General features: G+C 43.3%; 1 protein-coding gene across 3 annotated transcripts in view; it reads left to right on the top strand.

The window, feature by feature from the left end:
- The window catches only part of LOC121271778 (filamin-A-interacting protein 1-like), a 327,233-nt gene that overhangs the window by 123,198 nt on the left and 177,402 nt on the right, over window positions 1-26,633 (top strand). For all 3 annotated transcript variants that reach the window (XM_041178055.1, XM_041178046.1, XM_041178064.1), the window contains exons 3-4: window positions 16,770-16,943; window positions 23,285-23,463. In XM_041178055.1, coding sequence (XP_041033989.1) covers window positions 16,770-16,943; window positions 23,285-23,463 — 353 coding nt within the window. The remainder of the gene's footprint in view (window positions 1-16,769; window positions 16,944-23,284; window positions 23,464-26,633) is intronic.

The raw sequence follows: 26,633 nt of genomic DNA, 5'->3' as shown, positions 1-26,633 counted from the left end.
TCATGAAAATCCCAATGAGTGACTGCATCCCCCTCAATGCCAGGGTTGGGACCCAGAAAGAGTCCCAACTTCTGTTTCCTGATTCTGTGGAAAAATCCAGCCCTATAAATTAATCATTGAGCTGCCACTGCAAGCCTTCTAACAGGTCAATTTGTAAAGGCACTGCCTAAGATATTACTGAACAATATAGGCTAGCTGATCTGTACGGAATTAGCTGACCATATCATAACAGCAGTTACAGAGCTACAATTGATCTCAGACAGGATTTCCATTTCCAAAAGTTATCCAATGACCCTAGTGGAATGATGAGTATACATGGACTTTAATTAACAACAGAACTGTCTCAACTATGATTATGCCTCTGTGGTGCAATAGCCTGCTGACACCACTGTCACCTACATGGATGAAGAATGCCTATTGACACTCCTACTGGAGTATACCTTTGTATGAGAACATCCTTCAGGAAAGGAGGGGAAAGAAATCTGACTGAGGGAGGGAGTAAATGAATAGTAAATAAGAAAGGTTTCTCGATGCCAACACATCATAGAAACTAGCTGCTAACTGCCTGAATCTATCTCCAACACTAATTCCTAGCATTTCTGGATTTTTGTGCATTCAAAATATCTGTGAAATTCCACAATTATTGAGTTCTACCAGAAAACACCAACAAATCTTCTACTAACACAAAGTGCTAGTGATAGGCCTGTCACGTTCATTGGCCAACTTCAATCTCGCCGACAAAACAAGTAGCATTATTGACCTTGTGTAAGTAGGGCTATTGTGATTTCTCAGACAGGCCTACTTGTCACTCATTCAGAAATACCACACTGTTAGGGTTAATGTTCAGGGACTTGCACCGTCTTATGCTTTGGCTGAAGGCTAACATGCAGATAATTAATTATATTAGCAAAACTCCCTGCCTGACTACACAATTCTGAGAAAAGTTACATCATTCTATGAGTACTTTGGCAGCAGTGCAGAATAAACTTGCGTGGGCAGGAAATTTATAAAAAAGACAAATGTCTCTGCGTACTTAACAAGCCCTTGCAAAAAGTGCAAAACCATTTCTTGTCAAATAGAGATAAAACAACATTAGCAAGTTGTGATGGAGACATTATTTGGAGTGTATGTTTATCAAGGTGACAGATAGATCTGCACTAGGGAATGGAAAAATGTCTCCACTTTCCAATTAATAACAGTACACAGATTACCAGGTCAGGAATGGGCCAAATCAAATATAGTGCAGAGCTGCCCAACTTTTAGAGTTATCTCAACCCTATTATTATAAGAGCAACTACACTAATGTTATGCTTTATTTTCTCACAATTTCTATCCTTATTGGCTGTCAGAGTGCTGAGAACAGATGCCCACTCATAACTGGATTAAGCCTAAATTCACTTCTTGGCTGAAATCATAACCTCAAGTAGGGCAGAGTTTAATCTGCATTTGCCTAACCTTGAGTGTGCCAAATTCTTTGATAGATTCTGGTGGGTCAGCCTCATTAAAATATTTGGGGTGGTCACCATTGTAGACAGGAGCTAGCATGACATTGCAGGAGATTTAAAGGCACCCATAAAACAAACTAGTAGCACAGCATCGAGTTCAGTTTAAAAATAATGTCTGGCAGGTTTGCTGGAGGTCAGAGAGCCCCTGGGTTTTCAGATGCAGCCGGGGCAATGGGGAAGTAGTGCAGAGGAGGAAGATTCTGTTTGGCACAAAGTGGCAAAGGAACAATCAAAGAAGGTGGCCAGGCTAGTCACTGCCAGCTTCATGATCTGATGCATGACAAGACAGTGCAGGGAAGTATTAAGTTGCCAAGACAAGTGAAGACAGCCATTCTTCCCAAGAATGTACTTTATAGAACCCATCTGCCACTGATATTCATCTCCTCTCACACTGTGTTTAAATGTTTGAACAGCTTATTCTCAAGTGGTCACACTCTGAGCCTTCACATGGAAGCGTTCCTACCAGCACAGCCTCATGTACATTAATCCAGTAAAAGCCTCGCACGGTATGTAACTGCCTGTTACATCCACCTGCCATAACCCCCCCATTATGGCCTTGTGTTTCTCAAGGACATGAAAGCACACAATAGCTGAAAGGAAAATCTGATAGCTGACAGACACCATCCCATCCTCCCGCCAAACCTCAGCCCTTCTGTGGAGGAAACTCCCAAATCCTCAGGGAACAGATGTCATAGATATAACATAAGCAGGAATAGGGGTAGGTCAATTGCTGGCTGTGGGCTTGGAAGAAATTCTTCTTTTACATCATGGTCTACTCCAAACAAACCAAATCATGAATCTCTCCCATCATTCCATCTACTGAAAGCGGTGTGAACAATGTTCTTCTAAACTCTAGCCTCTCTTCCTTCTCTAGATATCTCTGAAAAGGTTACTCATACTCCAGTGTATCTAGCATCTCAAAGTACACACTATCACTCACCTTGCAAGCATCAACACAAAGACATCCCACTCGGGAGAAATTGTTGAAATAATGAGGGGGAGTGCACTGGGTGATGTACAGAACACAAGTGAGCAGGGGCAGCTGGTGCTGAAACATGAGGAAGAAGACCTTGCTGACAGGAGGGTCAGGATTTGTCACCCCTTTGCTGAAGTGCCATATTTCAAAGGGCCCACTTTTAAAAGAACAATGCTTGTAGAGCATCAAATGTTTCAGCAGGAACTGGGCACTACTAAAATGACATTACTCAAACATGAAGTATCATGCAGGAAGGCTTTGTACCAGTGCAATCTTATGACAGCTTCATCTGGAGTGGGTGCTAGCATGAAAGAGTTGCCAAGAGTATTTTCTGTGGTTCCAGGGGCACATAGAGGCTTGGAGCTTGATGTTTGAAAGGGCTTGATGGCTGGTTATGGATAACCATGAAACAAGAACGCAGTGATCTCATTCGTACCCTTTAGTAACTATATTGAGACAGTCAGCTGAAGACTTTGCATTAGTAAATCCCATTCCTGATGTCACCGAAGTTGCTACATGCTCCAGCATAGACTGCAGTGCTGTAAACCATTTAGCATGATACTCCATGTTTGGATAGTACCATTTCTGCAGCATGCTGGAACATAAGATAATGACATTGTTTTGGCAGGCAGGGAAAGGAAGTACATAAGATTGTTAATTCATTGCCCAGACGTGGTAGTTGAAAGTCAGTAAACTTTGTGCTCATCCAAAGCTCTGCTGCCCATATCCTAAATTGCACCAAGTTTCGTTCTCCCATTATTCTGGTGTTCACTGACCTACATTGGCTCAGCAACACCTCGAATTTTAAATTTTCATTCTTGTTTTCAAATCCCTCCATGGTCTCACACCTCTCTGGCCTGGATTTTCATCCTTGAGGCGGGTATGGCAAGTTGGGAAAATTCTCAGCTTAGCCCACCAGCCTTGGGGGAAAGTGCCCACAAAGGTGGAAGTTTCATTAAGGGTGCAGGCTGGAGCCAGGTCAGCTGATCTGGGAAGAAGTACAGAAGCAACTACAGAGGCTGTCAGGTGTGGAGGTGGCTGTTAAAATAACCTGCTTCAGTGCCCTGGGACTTTGTCCTGGCTAAAATAAAAACACAAAGGCCCTCCATCCCTCATAGCCCCTTCACCCTCCAAACACTCCCCATTCCCATCCATGCCAACACATGTCCCCCACCCACCCCCAAGTCTTCTCATGCCCTCTATGCCAAGCTCTACTTTTCCACCCACCGCTATGTCCCCTCATGCCTCCTGTGCCAAGCTATGGCTCTTCTATGCCCATTGACACTACACTTTCTAGAACCAATGAAACCCATGTGTCTGAAAAAAAAGGTTTGAAGAAAAGCAATTCATTAATAGCTTTCTCCTTTATTCGGAAAAAAAGTGTGCATTACAAATGAATAAAAGTGTCAATTGTCCCGATCCTTTGCAGTCTCAAAAGCCATAAACCACAAACCCTTGAAACCACATAACTTGTGTAAACAAACATTGTGAAATTGACAGCAGAGATCAGAGACTCTGAGCTGTCAATCAAACAATGTTTCCTCTGGGCAGCAGGTGTTCTGACCTCGAATAGCTGTCTGCACTCTCAACCAAGCCTTATTATGCATGCTTAAGTGGTTTCAAGGGTTTGTGGTTTGTAGTTTTTGAGACTTCAAAGGGTGTAATGATTGACACTTTTATTGTAGTGCCTATTTTGTTTTCAAGCAGAGAAGAAAGTTATCAATGTATTACCTTTTTTCAAGCTTTTTTTAACATACCCCACTAAACATTATGGAGTTAATTGGTTCTAGAAAGTGCACAGTGGATCAATGGGCATGGAAGTGCCTTGCTTGGCATAATAGGCATGAGGGGACATAGGGGATGGGTGGAAAGGCAGAGCTTGGCATAGGAGGCATGAGGGGACAGAGGAGTGGATGGGTGGATGTAACCTGGCATAGGAGGCCTGAGGAGCACCTTTTGAACTTACTTTCTAAAAGGTACCCTCACGCAGACGAGGTTTCGCAATTCCTCTGAGGGACCATGAACCACTACACTTTAAAAACCTGGCCTGAATCCATGAACATTGCAGGGGAGTAGGACATGCCTATGTCTGCAGTGGAGGTCAGGAGTGCTTTTGTGGACTTTTGACAAGAAGCAGTCCACACCCTTTAAAGGCACTCCTGAAAATTGCATGGCCCAGGAATGGGGTTAGGAATCCCAGAATCGGGTCAGTCCCACCATTTTCAGAGGGCACCCAAGTCAATCCGACTTGGTGAAAATCCAAGCCCCTCTCTCAGTAATGTCCTCCAACCTTACAACCCACCAAGACCTCTGCAATCCTCCAGTTGTGGCCTTTTATGCATCACCAACTTTCTCCCCACCACCATTGGGAGTGATGCAGTCAGCTTGTCTTATTCCCCAATCTTAGAATTACCTCCTGAAACCTCTCTGCCTCTCTCTACTGCCATCTCCCACCACTGCTCCCCTACCCCCCACCCCCAATCTTTAAGATTACAGGTATCTTTAAAACCTACCTTGTTACCAAGTTTTTGGTCATCTGTCCGAATATCACCTCATGCGGTTAGGTGTAAAATGTTATGCCTTACTGGCATCACTAGCAAGGTCAGCATTTATTGCCATCCTTAAGTGTCCTTAAGAAAGTGGTGGTGAGCCACCTTCTTGAATCACTTCAGTCCATGTTGTGAAGGTAGCCCCACAATGCTATTAGGTAGGGAGTTCTAAGGTTTTAAAATGGCAATGATAAAGGAATGGCAATAAATTTCCAAGTCAGAATGATGTGTGATTTCTTGGTGGTGGAAGTCATTGGTTTGGGTGCTGCTGTCAAAGGAGCCTTAACAAGTTGCAGCAGTGCATCTTATAGATGGTACACACTGCTGCCACTGTGCCTTGGTGCTGCAGGGAGTGAATGTTTAAGATGTTCAAACTGCCAGGGTAGCTTATTTTTCCATAACTTCTTGTTTTCATCTTTCAAGAAGTGAATATAGTGGGAACTTCCCACTGGAAAAACTATTGGTTCCTGACTGAAATGGGGGATCTGGGGAGGGCCTGACATTCCCATAGCAAATGACAAGAGGTTGGCAAAATAATGTTCAACAGAAACAAAGAGAATAAAGTGATTTGGAAATAAGTTTCTAAGAATGCCTGTTGTTTAAACTGATTCCTTCCTGATCTAGAGCATTGAGCAACCTTGGGCACACATTTTTATTTGGCTGTGAATCTGATTCAGTGCAAAAGAGGTGGAAGTGATATCACTCGTACAATTCCCTGTCACAATGCAAATTTTGTTTAGAAATGACAGGAAATGGAACGGGTAATTGTTTCTTCCACCTCATTTGCATAAGTATACCCAAAAAAAATGCATAGGTCAATCCTCCGATGACTAGCAATGGCTGCGGGAAATTGGATGGATGCTAACATGGTGGTGATCTAGTCTCCACTCCATTTCCCATTGCTGAAAATCCAGCAGCTCCCAGCACAATATCTAGTCTGCACTATGATCTGTACGAAAGGAATGGAGCATTGTCAAAGGTGCCATCCTTAGGATGAGATGTTAAACCAAGGACTTGTCTGCCATCTCACCTGGACATAAAGACCCGTGGCACTATTTCAGAGAAGAGCACTGGTGTCCTACCCAATATTTATCCCTCAAATAACAGCAATAAAAACTAAAGATCTTATCATTATCTCATTGCTGTTTGTGGGGCCTTGCTTTCCTCAAATTGGTTCCTGCATTTCCTATATTACAGCAGTGATTACACTTCCAGAAGCACTTAATTGGCTATAATGCACTTTATGACATTAAAGGCTCTATTTGAATACAAGTTCTTTCTTATGCGCTATCTGGAGATTTATTGAATTCTTAGTAGAGCAGGCAGACCTTCGCCTTCAAGATATGGCAATTTTAATTTAAGTTTTCGGACGGGAAAGAGCCATTTTCCTGCAAATTGCTATTTTTTTCTCCTCATTGACTAATCTATGGCAAGGTTCCCTTTAAACTTGGGGACTCCCTTAGATTTGAATAATCTACATTCAGGAGTGGTCTCCTACCTCCAAAGGCCAAAAATTATGGGTCAGAATTTGCTGACAAAATAAAGGCCAGTTTAATGGTCTTGCCATTTTTAATGTGTAAATTGTCCAACCACTTGTTGCAATGAAGTGATACCCAGTGAGTTGCAAACTGCCACAAGCTGTGGGACGATTTATGCTGCTTAGTCATTAGCCTCTTGAAAGTGGCAGCTTGCCCAAACTGCACAGGAGTTTCAAATAATTACTGAATTTTCACATTAATTGCCAAGTAAATGCAATGCAAAAAGTCAAGGCTTGTATTTAACAGCCTGAGTATCTTTTCATAGGAGCAGGAGTAGGACATTCAGCCCGTTGAGCCTACTCTACCATTCAATTAGATCATGGCCGATCATCTACCTCAATGCCACTTTCCCATGCTATCTCCTTATCTCTTGATGTCATTAGTTGCCAGAAATCTATTAGCTTCTGTTTGGAACTTGCTCAATGATTGAGCCTCTACAGCTCTCTCGGGTAGAGAATTCCAAAGTTTTACCACCTTCTGACTGAAGAAATTCCTCCTCATCTCAATCTTAAATGGGCCTGCCTCTTATTCTGAGATTATGTGTCCCCGTTTTAGACTCACCAACCAGGGGAAGCATTTTATCTACATCCACCGTGTAAGAACTTTGTAAGTTTCAATGAGGTAATCCCTCATTCCACGAAATTCTAGAGAATACATGCCCAGTTTCCTCAATCTCTCCTCATACAACAATCCTGCCATTCCGTGGATTAATCTGCTGAACTTTTGTTGCACTCCCTTTATGGCAAGTATACCCTCGCTTAGATAAGGGGACCAAAACTGTGCACAATAGTCAAGGTGAGCTGTCACCAAGGGCCTATATAACTGCAGCAGGACATCTTTTCAATTAATAGATTTTTGTTCTTGCAATGCCACTCAACCTCTCTGGCACAAAAAGGGAACAACAGAAACTGGAGTGTCACTTAAAATTTTTTTTTTATACTTTAGTGTCTCCTTAATCTCTCTCTTAATCAAAGTTTACTTTTCCACTTTATTTCTTGTTATATATATGAATCCACTCTCATCCTAATTCATTCTCCACTATTCCTGTTTATTTCTCAATCCTTAAATCTCATTGGTGAATGAGATACCACTCTTGGTTCACTAAGCTCTCAGAGGTGCTCTTACCTTCGCTGTGCCATTATCAGCTCACAACTACAACAATTAAAATTTTTCTGAGCTGAAGAATGCCGGAAACATGTCTAACAAACTCTGCATGCTGTTGAGATATCACACTTCAGCAAACCTGGGCCCATTACCCTAATCCAGCAGATCCTGGTTTGGGCTGAGAGATGTGGCTTCACCTCATTTATTTTGCATCAATTCATAGGGCAGAATTTTGCCCTTTTCAGGCAGGCACGGTGGGCGGGCCCAGGAGCAGTCACGAGGTCAACCACCGCCCGTGATTGGGCCCTGACATGTATTTCACACTGGCTAGCCAGTTAAAGGGCAGCCAACATGAATTGCGCACTGCAGCGGTCAGCGCTGCTGGGGTGGGAGTGGGAGGAGGTCGAGTGCTGATGTTCATGCATGCGCGTGGGTGCATGCAGTAAAAGCTCCCTGAAGCACAGAGCTGCCTCAGGGAGCTGAAGATTTTTAAAGTTACAAATAAAGAATTTTAAAATAGTGAAACCATGTCGCCTCATGTGACTCTGTCGCATGAGCAGGGACATGTAAAATATGAGTGCAAAATGTTTTTTTTAAATCGCTGGATGAAATCTCATCCTGTCCATGGATGAGGTTCGACAAAAATGCAAAGGCCGCTTGGCCTTTTCGCCTGCCCACCAACCAAACAGTTGGACGGGCAGTGACAAATTCAAGTCAATTAGTCCCTTAAGGGCCTTAATAAGCTACTTAACTGTCAACGGGCACGCTGCCAACTCCTGCGCGCGCCAGCCGACCGAAATATCGTGCAAGTACACGATGATATTGGGACACTCACCCAACATCATCACACGTTATTTTACGCCCGTTCAAGTTGGGTGCGTGCCTGCCCGACAAGTGCAATATTCTGCCCATAGAGTTCTGTCAGTTCTCTGTCTGCTGGAGCATGGGAAGCATCAGATGCAGATGCATGGGAGACATCTGATCAGCACTTGGCTACTCCCAGAACTTTTCTGAGCTGGGCTGGGTGGGTTTAAGGTTCACTGGAGCGCAAATAAAAAAATCTGGTTTTTGGACACTGCCTATAGCTAGATTTGAGGTAATCTACCTATATTTTTCTCATGTGCTGTAATGTTGAAGGATTATCACTATAACAGCTTGTATTTATATAACTTTAACGTAAGGATCAGGCCAAGGTGCTTCATAAATGTAAGAAAATTGGCGTTGAGCCTAGGAGGAAGAGAATTAGGATGAAACATATTACAGTGGTAATGTTAGTTTACCAAGTGTAATATTAACTCCATGGGCAGGATTTTATGTCCCGTGGGCGGGGGCGCACCCAATCTGATTAGGCGTAAAATAGCACACGATGATGTTGGGCAAGACTCTAGGCATCATCGGACACTTGTACGATATTTCGGTTGGTGGGAGTGCGCAAGAGTTGGCAATGTGCCCGCCGACAATTAAGAGGCCTATTAAGGCCATTAAAAGTTCAATTAACTGCCATTTATCGCAGCCCGTCCAACTTTACAGTTGGCTGGTGGGCAAATTGGCCAGGTGGCCTTTGGATTTTTTAGGAAACCTCATCCACGGACAGGATGAGGTTTCCGACATTAGTTTAAAAGAAAATGTTTTGACAAAATTTTTATTATGTTTATGTTCATGTGAGTGAGTGCTATGTGGGGACATTTTTTTCCAATTTTCAAAAGCTTTATTTTGGATTTTAAAAGTCTTCAGCTCCCTGAGGCAGGTCCCTGCTTTCAGGGAGCTTTCAGTGCGCACTCTCCCACGCATGTGCAGGCTTTTGCACTCGCACTCCACCTGTCCCCACCCATCCCAGCAGCACTGAGCTTCTCAGTGCATATTTCATGCTGGCTGGCTGTTAATTGGCCAGCCAATGTGAAATCACAGATGGAGGCCGATTGCGCGCGGTAGGCTGTTTCTCGGCCGCTCTTTGGTCCGTCTGCCGTGCTCGCCCAACAACCCGAAAATCCTGCCCCATATTACAAAATAACATTTAAACCAAAATTTGAATTGAAATTCTCCTTTCCATGATCTCGCTTTCATTTTCCCATCTCTCTTATTTTAAATTCTCCATTTGTGCTATTTTAATTTTTGTGAACTGTTATAGTGTGGCCTGGTCGCCTATTTGTAATAGAGTTGATCTGCAGACAACTTTCCAAGTGAAAACAATAGGTTTATTTACAATGCAGTCAGCAGCAACTACACATGTGCTTTCAGCACCAAATCTATCTCTGCACTGACTGTGGAGGTAGCCAGCGCTGCTAACACATTGGTTTACACAGATCATGTGATCTTACATCACAGAACCATTCTTAAAGGTGCAGCCCAACATTTAACAAAACCATAATTACTAAATTAACTTAATTTGCTTCTTTCTAACTATCCAACTTTATCCATACTTGCAATGCCTCTTATTCTTAATAAAATTTAGCATAAAACACTACTACATTTTTAAAACACATTGAAATAACCAAACTATTTATTTAAAACAAATAACCTAATTTTTTAAACAACTGTATACTTGTATGAACACATTGGGCAGAATTTTGCAGGCACATGATGGTGGGAGTGGCAGCAGGCAGCTAATTTAAATAAGTATGAGACCAATTAGGGGCAATTTATGGAGCCTGCCAGCATTTTGCCTGTGAAAGAGTGACCTCCCCCCATCTGCACACAGAGGCCACAAGCTCAATGGAGGTGGCTTCTTTGTGGTAGGCTGGAAGGAGCTATCAGATGTAGATGCTCCATTCTGAAAGAAGGGGCTGTTGGCAGCTTGGAGCCTCACCACAGCCCAATTACTGCACCAGAAGGATTTCCCTCCAATTAGAAATGACAACCAGCTTGGCCCATCTAAAAAATTTTATTATATTCACCACTCTGATGTCACCTCCATTTTGAGGTCCCGTCACTTCCCCTATCAGTCTTAGCAGCACCCACCTTTCACCTTGGGGGTGCCAACGTTCTAGAACTACTGGCATCGGGAGCTGTCGGCTGCCCTTAATTGAACAGTGAGCTAGGAGGCAGCCAATTCAGAGGCTGTCTCCTGGAAAATAGCTCCCCTGATCTGGCTCTCAGCCAGTGCAGGCTTGGGATCCTCATTTGGCCCCGATGTTGGGGTTATGTAGCCCCTGGGAAAAGCCTGCTCATTATTTTTGGGAGAATTTGGTCTCTGAATCATCTCCTAATACTAGAATATGGGGCCTGGGATGTGCAATCATACTTCCGATAAAAAGTATACTGGCTGGTAAAGGGTTTTATGTACATGCACATAACAATCACCAATAGCATGCATAGCAGGCAGATCATGATGTCAATTGGTGTGCAATGCTAATTGTACTTCAGCATGCCATTTTCGAATGTCACACTGTATACTATGCCCTGACTTAACCTCGCACAACTGAACATATTAAATGACATGTAGAACCCTACACTAATGCAATTTAAAGGGGTCATCAACTATTCCAGCTTAGTTGCTGGAATTTTTTTCTGGCTGTTTGTGCAATTGTGCACATTTTGCTCAGCTTTTCCATACTTCCCTAAAATTTGAATACTCTGCTGGGTGTAGTCCAGCTGATGCTGATATATTTTTTTTGTTGATTTAAAAGCTTGTGCTGAATCAAGTTGCTTCTGGACATGAATGGCCTGGGAGGCCTTCCTCTTGGAATGAGCATGACTGGAAGAATGAAGAGAATCCACACAAAGCAGGACAAACTACTCGAGGAGGAGGAAGGAGAGGAGGGTTCTCTGCAGGAGGCCATATTCGCCTGGGGTGTTAAAGGAGCAATTCCCTTACCCCAACTTCAGTGACAGTCAATGCTTCAGACCTCTTTGCTTCATTGAAGTGGTCATGACAGAAATCTATCAAGTTCTGCAGCCACAATTGCAGCCTCAAACAGGACAAGGACAGTATTGCTTGTGGCTGTCAATGGGTCTTGACTTTTATGTGACCGGCTCCTTCCAAGCTGCTGCTGGAGATATCAGCAACATGGGCTGTACACTGCTGCACGAGGGTGGTCAATGAGGCCCTCGTACCTAGAAGTATGTACAGGTGAGGTGCTCATCTTTAGCTTGTTCCCACTTCTCAGAGACAAGCAGGTGGAGTGAGAATGAGGGTTTGCAAATATTGCAGACTTCCTCCATGCAGAGTACTATTAACTACATGCCCATTTCCTTGTGTGAACCTCTTGTGAACTTGGCTATTTTTGTGAACCAAAAGGAATTCCAGTCCCTCCATATACGGCTGGTGCGCAACCACAGGCAGCACATCCTGTATCAGTGACTCTTATCTTAGCAGAAGTCGTGATTCCATGCAACAGACCTCTCCACCAGCTGTGTTTGACCCATCATAACAAGTCAAAGCCTGATTACTGGGTCACAAGTAATGACTCATGACTCCATTAAGCAACCCATGCACAGCATGCATCCAAAAAGAGCCATGCTTCCTCAAGGAATATTATAGAGTACAACATCAGCATCCCCAAACAATGTTTCAGCTACTTGGACTGCCCTGGAGAAATCCTGCGTTACTCAGCTGGGTGGGTATCAAACTTTGTAGTAGAATGCTGCATGCTGTAACCTGTCATTGTGAGGGAAGAGCACTGAGCTCACACACTAGCTGCACATCGAGGAAGTGAAACCCCTTTCAGTTCAGAAAAATCTTTGGGTACTTTACCTGCTCAGCGTTAACTGCTTCACTCACGTTGTGAGGTCCACAGAACCCAGGAACTAAGGCCTCACCATAATGTGGACGACACTGTGGTAGGAACCTGCACCAGGTAGCGCTCCAATTGCCAGTTAAGTGATCAGGTTGGATCGCGGGTGTGGGAAAGAGGAAGGGGTGGGCCTCAGAGTCTGTGCTTATAGTTTGTTGGGGGAATTGGGAGCATTGTCGTGGGGAAGGGTGGTTGAGGGGAGGTGTGTCATCAGGGGTGAGGGCCTGGGGGTTGGGAAAGAGAGATTGGAATTCTCAGGACCAGGAGAGGCAGTGATCATGATAAACATTTAAATTATTTTCCTTACGTGATATTTAGTGTTGGCTTTCCTGGAGGTAACCCATGCTGATGCTGGCTGCCTCTGGGCAAAACAAGGTTGCAGCAGTGACCAGAAGCAGGCCTTGGGGCCCTTATTTACAGATGCAAATACTCCAATACCTGCTTCAGATGTATGTAAAGGATATCTTCTATTCAGCCTTTACCAAGGTGGCATCCGATGTACTTCCTGTCAGAATTGCGCACGAGAATCTCAGACTCAACTTTCAATCCTTAAGCAGCCACATGACACCTAAAATACAGACACTATGTGGCTCAAATTATCCCCCAAATCATATTTGTTTAAAACACAAAACCTACTTTCTTAAAACATTATACCTAATTTCTCAAAACACAATTTCTACCTCTTTAAAACATACTTTTTATTTTTCTCCATTGGTTCAATCCAGTAATGGAAGAAAATGGTAAATAAGAAATGAGGCTCTGAATAGTTAATAAACTGGTCCAAATGATACTCTCCTTGCCATTCATGAGTTAGAGAAGGCATGATTGTGATAATTGTACCAACTTTCTAACTTTACTGTGTACTAATAGTGATATGTCTGGGAGAGGTTCTATTGGGTATTTGGCAGCATCTACATTCCACAGGTTTGCCATAAGAGCTTTAACTTCAAGAAATTTCTAGTAAAGATGACATGGTGACAAAACTCCTTATGTAGGATGTCAGGATGTTGGTTTTTATTTCTGATTTTCCATAATGAGGTTTCCAGTTCCAAGAAAGGGAGAGCAGCAAGTGGAGTTGAGGGGCTAGAAATTAGATCCCATGGCACCTATTTTAGCAGGCCAAATGTCAGGGACCAATATCCTTCACCCCATGGTTGCCTGATACAGCCCAAACATTTCTCAGGTAGCTGCCTAAAACAGGTGTAAGATTCCTTAATTGTGTAAAAGTGGTTCATAATGCCAAGTTTAGGCCCCCCTCACAGAAATTGGGCAGCAATGAAGGGGTAAATATCAGCTTCCACAGTTGTCATGATGCCCTCCCCTCTCCACCACCTTCAGTTGCCCTCTCAAGATTTCCCTTTGGGTCTCTGCTGGTGATGCAAGTGTCCCAATATTCCCTGAAATACATGCACGATCTGCCTTTAAAGACACAATGGGAGGGGGCAGGTCACAAATCCCTCTTTTGTGATGCCCGATGCCCAAGTTCAGGCCAACCCCTTGGTTGGAATTTGCACTAGAACCTATGCTTGGCCTGAAAAGAGGCTCAGGCGAATTTACACCCCATACATGTTTCTTTACAGGAGTTAAATACAGCCACCCCTAGGTTGTCTATGTGCATCTTAATGGATCTACTGAAGAACATGCTCCCTGCTGGGGATAGGGGCTAATATCTGGGAAAGGGGCGTGGGCATGTGTGGGGAGAAACATAGAAATCTAAAGAGGCAGAATGGAAAATGTGTTGGAATGTTTGGGCAATGGTGATCCCCGTTTGCAACTCTGAGTTTAACAGATAAAAATGACAATTTAGAGTGTCATTGTTGAACATGTTTCAATAGCAAATACTTATCTCCACCTTTTTAATGGAAGTCTAAATCCATTAATGGCTCTGTTAACATAACAGTTGGAAGGATTTCTTCTGAGCACCTTAAGTGTTCATAGGATAAAATCGCCGGGAATAATTTCTGCCTTTACATAACATGTATAATTTTGCCACAGTTAGGATTTCTGTGACATCCACGGACCTTGTTTCAGTTCTTGTCACAGGTACCACTGACATTTTTTTTAAGCAAGGTAATTTCTCCTCAATTTGTTCCCAGATTTCACATGTATAGCTCAAATTCAAAGTTGAGTGGTTTGGTGAAAAATAAACCTATGAATGGCATATATTTCCTGATCTCACTCAATTGTTTATTTTTCAATACATCACAGCTCCCTTTCGTTTACTCTTTATATAAATCATACAGAAAGGAGGATGAGAGGTACAGACACAGTGAACAAGGGATGCTGTGATACCAATTCAGATTTTTCAATAGGTGACCATTTCAGTCCATGTGAAGACATTTCCTTTTTCCAGTGATCTCATTTCTGTGTTGTATTTAGTTGACAGAAGGATTTCATACTGGGTAACCACATAGATTCCATGTGTGTTAAACAGTCAAGGAAGGAGCTTTTTTGTCTGGTCTGGTCTAAGTTATAAACGCACAACCATTGACATTGTGTAATTAATTTCCTAGAATAAAAAGTTATGCAGAACCACAGTTTTTATTATTTGATTTGCAAGACAGAAAGACAATGGGAGCATCAAATGAAGCAGAAAAAGAATTAGAAATAACCATGCTAAATGATAAATACAAGCCAATAACGGCCCTCACATTCTGTAACTCTGACATATCGGGCTGGATTTTCAATCGGGTTGCGGGCACACATTGAAACTTGCAATCTCATATGGCCAGCGTTTCCGAGACGGAACTCAGTCTTCAAAGGGAGAATGGAAACTTGGAGGCAGCAAAATGCGCATCTCTAATGAACAGCTTTTTGAGCTTGTTGTGGAGCTCATTAACAGTCTTTGGAGCAGCAGTTTGAGAAGCCTGGGGAAAACAGGGGAGCCATGAGTGCTACTGAATGCATTGGACAACGGTTGTGAGAAACAGGAGTTGCCACTGCTGGTGCTGAGAGGCTTGCAATTGTAAGTAATGGACTGTTGGACTCATGAAGGGACATGAGGCTGCTGGCATCACTTTGGCGAGGAAGGCCTGGTAAGTCAATGAGTGGCAGCTGACGGATTTAAAATGGGAGCAGGCTACTGTCACATTGAACAGAGTGAGGAGGAGCTCCGGCAGATGCAACTTCATTATCATGTAGACTAAGAGGTTTTCCTATGAACGAAAACAAAGCATCTCACAGCAGCAGAAATGCTTCAATGTAAGATAAAGGGTGGATATTCATCCTTGAGACAGGTAGCGGGAATTGGGGAAATTCCGGACTCAGCCCATGTGGCTCAGGAGAAGGTGCAAGGATGGACAGGATTTTTACTCTGGGTTTGGTTGGAGGGTTGCGGTGGTGGGGCTGTAGGTGCAGGCTGCAGCTGAGCCACGCAACCTGGGAAAAAGTTTGGAGGCAGCCACAGGGTGCGGAGGCAGGCTGTTTAAAAGGTCTACTTCAGTGCTGTGAGACTTTGTTGCAGTTCAAATAAAAACAGAAAGGTGCTTCCTATGGCCCCTCAAGCCCCCATGCCAGGGTGTTAGCCCTGCTCACCCCCTATGGCCCCTCATGCCCACCCCCTAAGGCCCTTCATCGATTTTATGCCCCCAACCAATCCCTATGGCCCCTCATTTCCTCCAAGCCAAGGTATTCCTTCCAACCAACCCTTTTGGCCTTCATGTCCCTATGACAAGGTTTGCCCCCCTATCAACCCTTATGACCCCTCATGTCTGCCATAACAAGCTATGGCACTTCCATGTTCATTCACCCAATATACACTGTAAAGAAGCAATGAACTGTATAGTGATTATCTGTAACAAAAAAAATGTTTTAACAGTCATTCATTGATAACTTTCCACTTTCTTAAAAAAAACTCCATTGTACTGAAGCCCAATAAAAATCTTAAATATCCAGACCGTTTAGAGTATCAATAGCTGAAACTGCAAACACCAGAAATATCTTTATCTTGTGCAAATAAACATTGTGCAATTGACAGCAGAGATCAAAGAGTCAGAGGTGTCAATTAAGCAATGTTTTCCGTAGAGCTCAGGTGTTTCAGTAGTCTAATGGATGTCTGGGCTCTCAGCCAAGAGTCCATAATGAGGCCCGTGACCTGAACCAGCCTGCACCCTTAAAAGACCCTGTTGAAAATCGGAAGCCTCAATAATGAGGTTGGGAATCTGATAATCGGGTTCTGGCAGCCATTTTTAACCCCCCACAAAGTCTCCCAGACTTCATGTAAATCTGGCCCAAGATACTCTATTTTATTGAGCTTTACTGATCCCTGAATATGTTACATTATTTTTATTTGCTTGCCCTTATCCCTTGAAATAAAGCATTCACTTGTGAGATGAATTTAAACGGGTTCTGCTCAATCTCCACAGGCGCGAGAGGATGTTATTCACTTGCTGAAGTCGAACAAGATTAATCCAGAGTCTCTGGAGGCATACTATGGTCTGGCTGCTCCTGAAAAGATTCTGCAGACATTGTACAGGGATGCCAGTCAAGCCCAGGAAAAGAAGCCAGGGGAAGATGTTTATGAGAAGCCAATGGCAGAGGTATGGTTTCAGGTTTGCATTTTGTAATACACTTTGCAGGAAACAATTGATTTGAAGCTTCACATCTGAGCATTTCTGCTGGGTAAGTTAGAGCCACCAGGGTCAATTTTCATTGTTTTTGCCTGGGATTAATGGGCATTAGTAGCCCCTTTTAATATAGGAATATTAAAAAGATCTGAATATCCATTTTAGATCAGAACTGCCCTGTGCAGGCTCTGCCCTGTTCTATGGGCAGTAGGATTTGGACCCAGCCAAAGGTCACTGTCGAACAGAATCCCTGTCAGATCTAAATGCTGCCGGAGTCTCAAAATCTACATTTAGTAACTTGCTCAGATGGGATACATAAGAACATAAGAACTAGGAGTAGGAGTAGGCAATTCAGCCCCTCGAGCTTGCCCTGCCATTCATTACGATCTTGGTTGATCTCATTTCGGCCTCAACTCCAATTTCCCGCCCTCTCCCCATAACCTTTCAACCCATTACTAATTAAAATCTGTCTATCACCTCCTTAAATTTATTCAGCGTCCTGGTATCCACTGCACTCTGAGGTAGTGAATTCCACAGATTCATGGCCCTTTGAGAAAAGTAATTCCTCCTCATCTCTGACCTAAATCTACCACTCCTTAGCCTAAAACTATGGTCTCTCATTCTAGAATGCCCCAGAAGGGGAAACATCCACTCCACGTCTATTTTTTCTATCCCCTTTAGCCTCTTATATACCCCAATTAGATCTCCTCTCATCCTTCTAAACTCTAGCAAATATAGGCCTAAACTGCTCAATTTCTCCTCATAAGACAATCCCTGCATCTCTGGAATAAATCTAGTGAACCTCCTCTGAACCGCCTCTTGTGCAACTACATCCTTCCTCAAGTAAGGGGACCAAAACTGTGCACAGTACTCCAGGTGCGATCTCACCAATGTCTTGCACAGTTGCAACAACACTTCCCTATGACCATCTTATGCCTATGCAGTAGGATATTCCATAATGGTGGATGGCTATAGGGAGATGGTAGGGTGTTATTATGCTTAGTACTGTGAATAGGATATTCCATTTAACGCAATTTATATTAAAAGCTGAGTAGTCAGGAGAAGTGTGAGCATAACCATACACTATCCTCCACAATGTCCTATCAGAAGCACGTATGGGATTTTATATTTAATATTCAAATTCTTCCTAAATTTCTGTTTAATGTAACAGCAACAACTGACATTTAAAAAAATACCTTTAACATAGGTAAAAGCGCCAAATATAAAAAATTGATAGTCAAAAGCAGGAACCCGAGACCTGTTGGCCCTGCTGGAAAATGCACTCATGGACATTGGGGAAAAGGGGGACTCAACCAAGCTGTTTCCATGATCAAATTGTCCACTAGCATTCAGTGAAGGGCAGGGAGGACTCTTGCTGTCTATGGAGGTTCACCTTAGCAAAAGTCCGTCCCTACGTGAGATTAATGGAGAATATGGGCAATGTAATAAATATATCATTATAAAAATCTGAAAAATAAACTTTAAACCAACTCAGCCCCCAACACCACCCAACCCACCCCCCTAACCCTCAACTCACCTCATCAATATGCTATTTCTGGGCTTCCCAGGTGAAATTACCAGTGGGGAGTTGCAGCTGCATCCAGATCAGGTCTCCATTCATTTTAAGAGGAACCAGAAATTCATTACAGCTCTGGAGCTGATTGGAGTCACCTGGTTGCAAGGAAGCCTTGTTACTAGCTGGGGTACACTGCATATATTGCACAGGGATTACAGGAATGTTGTGAACAAAAAATACTCTTGCTAGACTTTCTTACCCTTGCAAAAGTTTTGGATCCCACCCAACTGATTGTGCAGATGCATGGAAATCTCAGAATCTGTAAGTTCCCCTACAAGTCAATCACTATCCTGACTTGGACTATATTGCTGATCCTTCATCATCACTGGGTCAAAACCCTGAAAGAAGGAATGATCTAATAGAACTCTTAAAAGTTATGTAATATTTTGACATATTGGATGCAGGGCGAATGTTTTCTGGTGTGGGGAAGAACGTAAGTAAAGGTCATCAATATAAGGTAGTCACCAAGAAAACCAATAGGGAATTCAGAAGAAACCTCTTTTATTCAAAGAATGGTGAGATTTTGAACTCACTACCACATGGAGTATTTGAAGTGAATAGTATAGATGTATTTAAGACAAAGTTAGATAAGCATTTTGAGGAAGAAGGGAATAGATGGCTCAGATGGTAGATTTAGATAAAGTAAGACAGGGTGTGGTTTGAGTTGATCATAAACACTGGTATGGACTAGGCCGAATAGCCTGTTACTGTAACAGCACTGTGGGTGTACCTACACTACATGGACCACAGCGGATCAAGAAGATGGCTCCCCTCCAGCTTCTCAAGGACAATTGGGATTGGCAATAATTGCTGGCCTAGCCAGAAACACATCCCTAGAATGAATAAAAAGATTATCACACAAATTGAAGCAAGTTAGTAATATTTCCTGTATCAGTAGCAGGATCTTCAATCGTATCAATCATTGGGAAAAAGGCACAGTGGTTATTTGATTTGCAGCTACAGCTGTTCAGTTGTTATCATCAGATTGTTATTGAACTGGTTTTTGGTCAGTTGAAGATGGCAGGGAAATATCTGTGTATAGCCTTTCAAAGAGTGCACAAAGGAGTGGTGCTAAAAGCAGGTGGATAAATCTTCAGCTGCTGTGTGTCAGGTAGATATTGTAGGTTATGGTGTACATTTGGAAGGCTGAGTCGAATGTTGTTTCCACCCGGTCTGCAAATTGTCAACAGGGCCAACAAATCAAAGGACAATATTTTTCAGCAGATTCAGTTGCACCAGTTTTTCAGGACAGTCAGCAGCTCCTAAGAATGCATCCTTAGGGTGTGAAGAGTTAGCAGTGCCACAAAGTTGCAATAGTTGGAATCAGTGCTATGAACAGTTTGTATAAACAGATAGCACATTGACCAAAACTCACCCACATGCATGCATGTGTAAAGATCACCCTGCCTTCTTTTGATGGTAACATCTAGTAGAACCCTACCTATAATTTTCTATTCTGCTTATTAAGATAGGAACAGTGGCTAGTACTGGTTACAACTTGTGTCTTCTCTGAGAGATATTGGTTGAACACACAATGGTAGGACTCTTGCTTGAATCAGGAGGTCATGAATTCATGCCCCACTCCAGAAATTTGAGTACATAATCCAGGCTGACAATCCTGTGCATTACTGACAGAGGTGCCATCTTTCAGATGATACTTTGAACCATGACCCAGACTGCCGTCTCAATTAGACATAAATTCCCAGGTAAATGTCAAAGATTCCATGACATTTTTGGAAGAAGAGCAGAGAAGTTCTCCCCTGTCCTACCCAATATCTATGTCTCAACCAACATCAGTACAAAGCAGATTATCTAGTCATTGTTATATTGCTGTTTGTGGAACCTTGATGTGCACAAATTGACATGCTGCATCACCCACAATAAACAGTGACTACACTACAAGATATTTTAATTGGATGTAAAACACATTAGGATGTCCTGAGATCATGAAAGGCAGTATATGTATGCCAGTTCTCTCTTCTTTCTTGCAATCGTGCATATACAACATTTGTGTATTGCTGAAAAGAGATGTGCTATCAAAGCTTTATGTCTTGCACTCATCAGGATAGCTCGCAAGAAAGCACCAACATCAATGGGGAAACAACAATTTATACTGCATGAGAAGAGAGTGCTGATTGTTTGGAAAGTGGACTCTGATTGGTGGAGGCATTGCTATGGAGAGTGCAGCATGGAATAGTTAACTGCCCAACTTTGTTCAAATTCAAACCGGGCAGGTTGACTCTGATTGGACAAGGTATTGCTCTGGGGAATGAACCAGGGAATGACTTGTTTCCTTAGCTTTTGTTCAGTTGAAAAAGTGTGAGGACATGTTCCTTCTGTCTGCAAAGGACAGGGCCCTGTGTGTGAATATATATGGCTTCTAGCATGTGTTAGCGAGTGACACTGTGAGCCCGACTGACAATGTTAAATTGGTTTTCAGTGTCCAGCTTTCCAAAAAGGCCAATAAATGAGACAAAAGTTCCAGACTCAATGTTCAGTTGTGTTCAGTGACTTGTGCAATGGGGGGAGGAGCATTACAGGTTCTATCTGTGGCATGGTGTGGACCTGTTTTTAACTAATTGCATCAGCTACTCCTTATACATCAACAGAAAGTAAAATTGGGAGAGATGTCTAACACCCATTTTATTTTCACACTACCACCCAAAAGTCAAAAGTATCCTCAATAACTCATCATGGTCCATGCTTGTTTATGATTGTGTTTTTTTCTGAGCTTTGATGCATGTAGGACCGTGGCACACAAAACATGGCCTAAGAGCTATTTTCAACATTTCACCCCTCAGCACTTTGCTTCTCTGTGTACATCTCCCAGAGGTGGGATTCACTTGTATTTTCTTCTCCTGCAAAATACTGACTGCATACAATAAGTATGGGCAGAACTGTTCCAGCTGTGGGAGGCCCCATTGACAGAGAATTATTTAACAGAACCATAACCTAGAGTTGACAATTGGTGTTGTTAGCAAACAGCATATGTGCACCATTACCTCTGGAGACCCCCAAGGCCCAAGCCCCTCCCAAGGGGTTTGCTTAATTGTATTCAGTGACTTGTGCAATGTGGGGAGGAGCATTACAGGTTCTATCTGTGGCATGGTGCGGACCTGTTTTTAACTAATTGCATCAGCTACTCTTTATACATCAACAGAAAGTAAAATTGGGAGAGATGTCTAACACCCATTTTATTTCAAACTACCACCCAAAAGTCGAAAGTCCAAACCCCTCACAAACCCCTCCCAAGCCCCCTCTTATTTCTTATCTACATGCTATTCCTCGGTGACATCATCCAAAAGTGTAATGTTAAGTTCCTCATGTACACTGATGAAACTCAGCTCCATCTCACCACCATTTCTCTTGACCTTTTAGTCTCTCTAATCTTTCACACTACTTGTCCAACATGAGTAGAAATATTCTCCAATAAACATTGGGAAGATGAAGCAATTATCTCTTTCTTTGGTTCAGCAACTGATGTCTGATTGGACTCCCATGATGTGTAAACACATTAAAGAAGCTATTTAAATGCAAATTGTTGTATAAATGCAATTGTACATGTGGAGCACAGAACCTGTCTTTTTTTTGTTTGTTTTTGTAGCGGAGGCGTTAATCCATTTAAAATAAACAGCCTAACATCATACAAACTCACTTAATGTTTATAAACCTAAAGTAGCAACAGTTAGTTCTAGGCTTTTAACCACTTTGCCTCCTGGTGAGCACAGTGCCCTGCTTGAACTCAGGACCTCAGGGTGGGGTGAGGTGGAAATCACAGGAGATACAGGTTCCCTTATTAAGTGCTGTAATATATTGCAGTGTTACTTAGTGTGACCATTGAGCTAGATACTGCCTCGTGCTGTGGTCTTCAATACAAAGTTGGTGAATACCATAGAATTATGGTATTACTGAGCTTGTTAGTCCATTGTTCTCAGAATATTCCTAATTACTTACTCTGTTTGGAATGGGGGTGTTGTGTGGAACTGCACCAGGGCCTAAAAATAACAGAGAAACAGATGCAATAAGTGAATCATTCAGTCCACAATTCAGATAAAGTGGAAAGCACAACGAAAGACAAGTTTTTTTTTAAATGTCCTCACAATACAGCAAGGTTTTAACTTTAAGGTGTCGTAGCAGTACTGTTCAGTGAAATGTAAAAATCTCACCTACCTGTTACATTTAGCAAATCAATTTCTGTTTCACCTCCATGGTAATGGGTAAATGTACCGCCTGATGTGGTAGTGAGCCACAGAGCTTAGAAGGATCTCTGTTGAGCTGCCTGCCCTGTGCTAATGTGGCTGATCTCATCAGGGGTCAGCACTGGTCCCAGCACTTTTGGAAGAAGAAAGAAAATCAGCTGGGGTTTTCATTCCTGGGCAATTTCCAGAGGGTCTTTGTTAGAAAATTTGCAAGTGTGTATGTTGCTGGAGGAGAGGATCAGGTTTAGCTGTAATGCCTGCTACAGTGGGATGGATGACAACTAGTTAAGTTCAGGGATAAAGAAATGTCACTTGGTGAGTTACTGGATGCCCCCTAGAACCCATGAATCTTATCCACAGGAGAGAGGAGAGAAGTATTAGGGGGCGGGGAGGGGGTGTTTGGAATTAGCCGCTGGATTTGCAAATATCTTTCTGTGGGTTAATTGGAAACCAAAATTAAAGGCAAAATCCAATCATAGGTAATCTAATAGGCGAGGGGAGTCCAGCCTGATTGTAATAATTCTTCTCTGTGACTGCAGTTGGATTTGCTGGTGGAGAAGCACAGAGAGACATATCGGCATATGTTGGAGCAATTACTTCTGGCTGAAAAGTGTCACAGGCATACTGTGTATGAATTGGAAAATGAAAAACACAAGCACACAGATTACATGAACAAGAGTGATGACTTCACCAACCTCCTTGAGCAGGATCGAGAGAGGTAAGGACAAAGGGGACTTGGTGTCACCATTATGTCTCATTACAGTCACCTATTACTTCAGGTAATTCACTTGCCGTACCTCAGTGAGAAAAGTGGAATAGCTAACTTAGCAACAAACTGTTGATGACATGAACTAACAAATCCCAGAAAAGCATTACATTTCTGTAACACAGCAAAGATTTTCAGATATGTATTGGCAGGAAAGAAAAGATCTCTTCACCTCTGAACTCTGCGATTTTACAGAGATCCACTTTGGGTTTTTACTTCATATTTAACTCATAAGTTTGTATGGTGTGAGCATGACACTTTGCTCTGTAGAAATTTAAAATATGCCACAGATGTACTGAAAACCTGAATATAGAAATGTTGACATCATTATAATCCTTGAAAGACAATTGATTTCACAGACTAAATGGCACCTGCTGTGAAATAGTTAAACCTGTTTCTCCAAGCTTATATCAAGCCACAGCTGTTTCCCAGTAGATAGAGTGCTACCTGGATACTGTCCCTTCAAAGCTGGAACCACATCTGAATGCAGTGCAGGCTGCTGGAATGGAAGTGTCCCTTATCTACTGGCTGCAAAGATTTTAGGTGAAATGAATGTGGAAGGTCTCAATATTCATAACAGTAAATTGCCACTAATTTGACACGTATTGACTGTGTTAAAATAAACCTAAATGCATTCTTGGTTTGTGAAGCTGAAAATTCTCAATGGTGTGATTGAAAATATCCTTTAGAGATTAGCTGTAAAGCACACAAACAACCTCATTTATCTGGCGACTGGATCACATTTCAAACTAATGTGGAGGTTCACAGGTTTTGGTCTGTATTCTTGGCTTATGTGGATGGAAAATACAGTAGGTCATGTATGTTGTGATTTGGATGAGGGGACACCTTTGTGCATTTATTTGTAGAAATATGTGGTCTATGTGGTGTGTGTATGTATGGCTGGTATATTTGTGGCGTATATGATGATCAGTATGTGTACACCATAGAGAAGGTCAGTTTACATGTGGTGTACATGTGTAGTGTATATAATGTGCAGGAAGAATTCTGTGTGCACCTAACTAAAATGGTAAAAGTCATCATCAGCCAAATGAAAGCAAATTTTATCCAACTATGAAACAAACTGAATATGGAACAATAACATAATCTGGACTGAGTAATGATGGGGCTGAATTGTGCATATCGACAAGGACGGAGCTTTCTGTTACAGTACTATAACAGCAGCAATAGTGGCAGGATTCCTCAACATTGAGAGAATTCAGCCCCATGTTTATCAACAAGAATACCACTGCCAATTGTGAGGTTCTCACACTCTCACTAGCTTGAGTCAATAAAACGACTTGGGGCGGAATCGTCCCAGATTTGCACTAAGTGTGGTAGCGGGCAGGTAAAATGTTTTACCCACCGGCCACAATGATGGCTTTTCACGTTGTATTGTCCCAAACCCGCCTCATTAATTATGCATTCCCGGGAAACACGCCGATTCTATGGCTGGTGGGCTCTCATTCACCTGTGACGCCATCATCTTGTCGCTTTAGCACGCCGGGCACCATATTTACAGTCCAGCCGAGTACACACCTCTCGGTGCTTCCAGCCCATGACTGCTGCAAAGAAGATATGGCCCTGAAAGGCAAAAAGACTGCAGCCCCCAGGTTCAATGATGCATCCCTCAAGTGCCTTCTGGACACAGTGGAGACTCGTCATGATGTCTTCTACCCACCCCCCCGCCCCCCTTCTGTCTGCAGGATGGGCAGCAACTAACTAATCTGGCTTGGGAGGCGGTGGCAATGGTGGTCAGCGCCAATGTCGTGCAAAAGAGGACAGTCACCCAGTGTCAATACAGGATGAATGGTCTCATCCATTCTGCCAGGGTAATTCACTCTTCTCATCACTGTCAACTCACACACTCACAAACCCATCACACATCCACAGAGATCTCACACCTCAAGGGACAACGCCACTAACTCACACACATCCTCACATCTCTATCAGGATCTCAAACTCTTGTCCTGATCCTGTCCATGGCTCCACTCACCACACAAACATCCCACACGTGTCCTGCTCACACTATCTCCATCTGTTTTCATGCAGGAGAAGTCTGCTCACATAAACAGGAAGAGGTCCCAGACCGGGGGTGGAGTGGCCCACATTAGGGCCCTCACTCACTTTGAGGAGTGTGCCATCACCTGACTGGTGAGGACATGGCTCGTGCCTGCGGTGTTGGTGAGGTCGGCGGCGAACACCGTCATGAGGATCTTGCACCACATCATCCCTCTCTCAATGCAAATGTGAGTGCTCTTTCTCCTGCTTTTGACTCTGCTGCCATGCACTAATTATCTCTACTTTTGTTCGCAGGGTGCTTTGCCAAGCGACTGACACCCTCAGCCAGCCAGTCCCTCAGCTGCATCCATGTCCTCATCTCCAGCCAAGAGGACACCTCCTCCATTGAAGAGCTGGAAATAAGCAGCCTGGAAGCGCTTACCCATCTTGCACCAGCGCAGAGACACACAGGAAGGAAGGAAGGAAATGTGCGTGTTCACCTGGACATCCCCGAAGGACAGGTTTGTGGCTGGTAGGTGATGGAGGGGAGGTGGAATGTGACACCGGTGGGTCAATAGTGATGGGAGGAAAGGAAATGGGTGATTGGGCGAGGAGAAAAGACGGGGGAATGCATGAAAAATCGAATCTAGACCATGCTGTCCAAATTGAAAGTGAAACAACAGTTGTGGTGAGCGAGATCAGGTGCTGCATGGGAGTGTGATCATTGGGTGAGCAGAGAGGCAGGTCAGCTCAGATGGACAACTAAAAGCGAACCCCAGCAGGCAGCACTGAAAATTCTCAGGACATTGAGCATTCAGGATACGTGTAGGATCACACACACACTTTTCCCTCCAGAATCACTCATTGACCAGCAACTCACTGCGATGAAAGAGGACGAAGCTGAGGGGCTCACATGCAAAGGGGACTCTGAGGGAGAGGACAACCTTTGAGATTCATGAGTGGATGACCCAGGGGTGTCCAGCTGCCGCTCTTTCTCCTTTCGGATGCCCGGGGACCCCGGTCTGACTCCTTGAGGGGACGGAGCACCTGGAGGGACTTTGAGGTGGCCTCTTTCCCTCTCATATTGCCACTGCAGGAACTCACCCATGGCTCCTGCGATGGAG

The sequence above is a fragment of the Carcharodon carcharias genome, chromosome 2, assembly GCF_017639515.1.
Source record: "Carcharodon carcharias isolate sCarCar2 chromosome 2, sCarCar2.pri, whole genome shotgun sequence".
Taxonomy (NCBI): Eukaryota; Metazoa; Chordata; class Chondrichthyes; order Lamniformes; family Lamnidae; genus Carcharodon; species Carcharodon carcharias.
The sequence above is the reverse complement of the archived record's forward strand: the minus strand, read 5'-3'. Positions and strand labels throughout refer to the sequence as shown.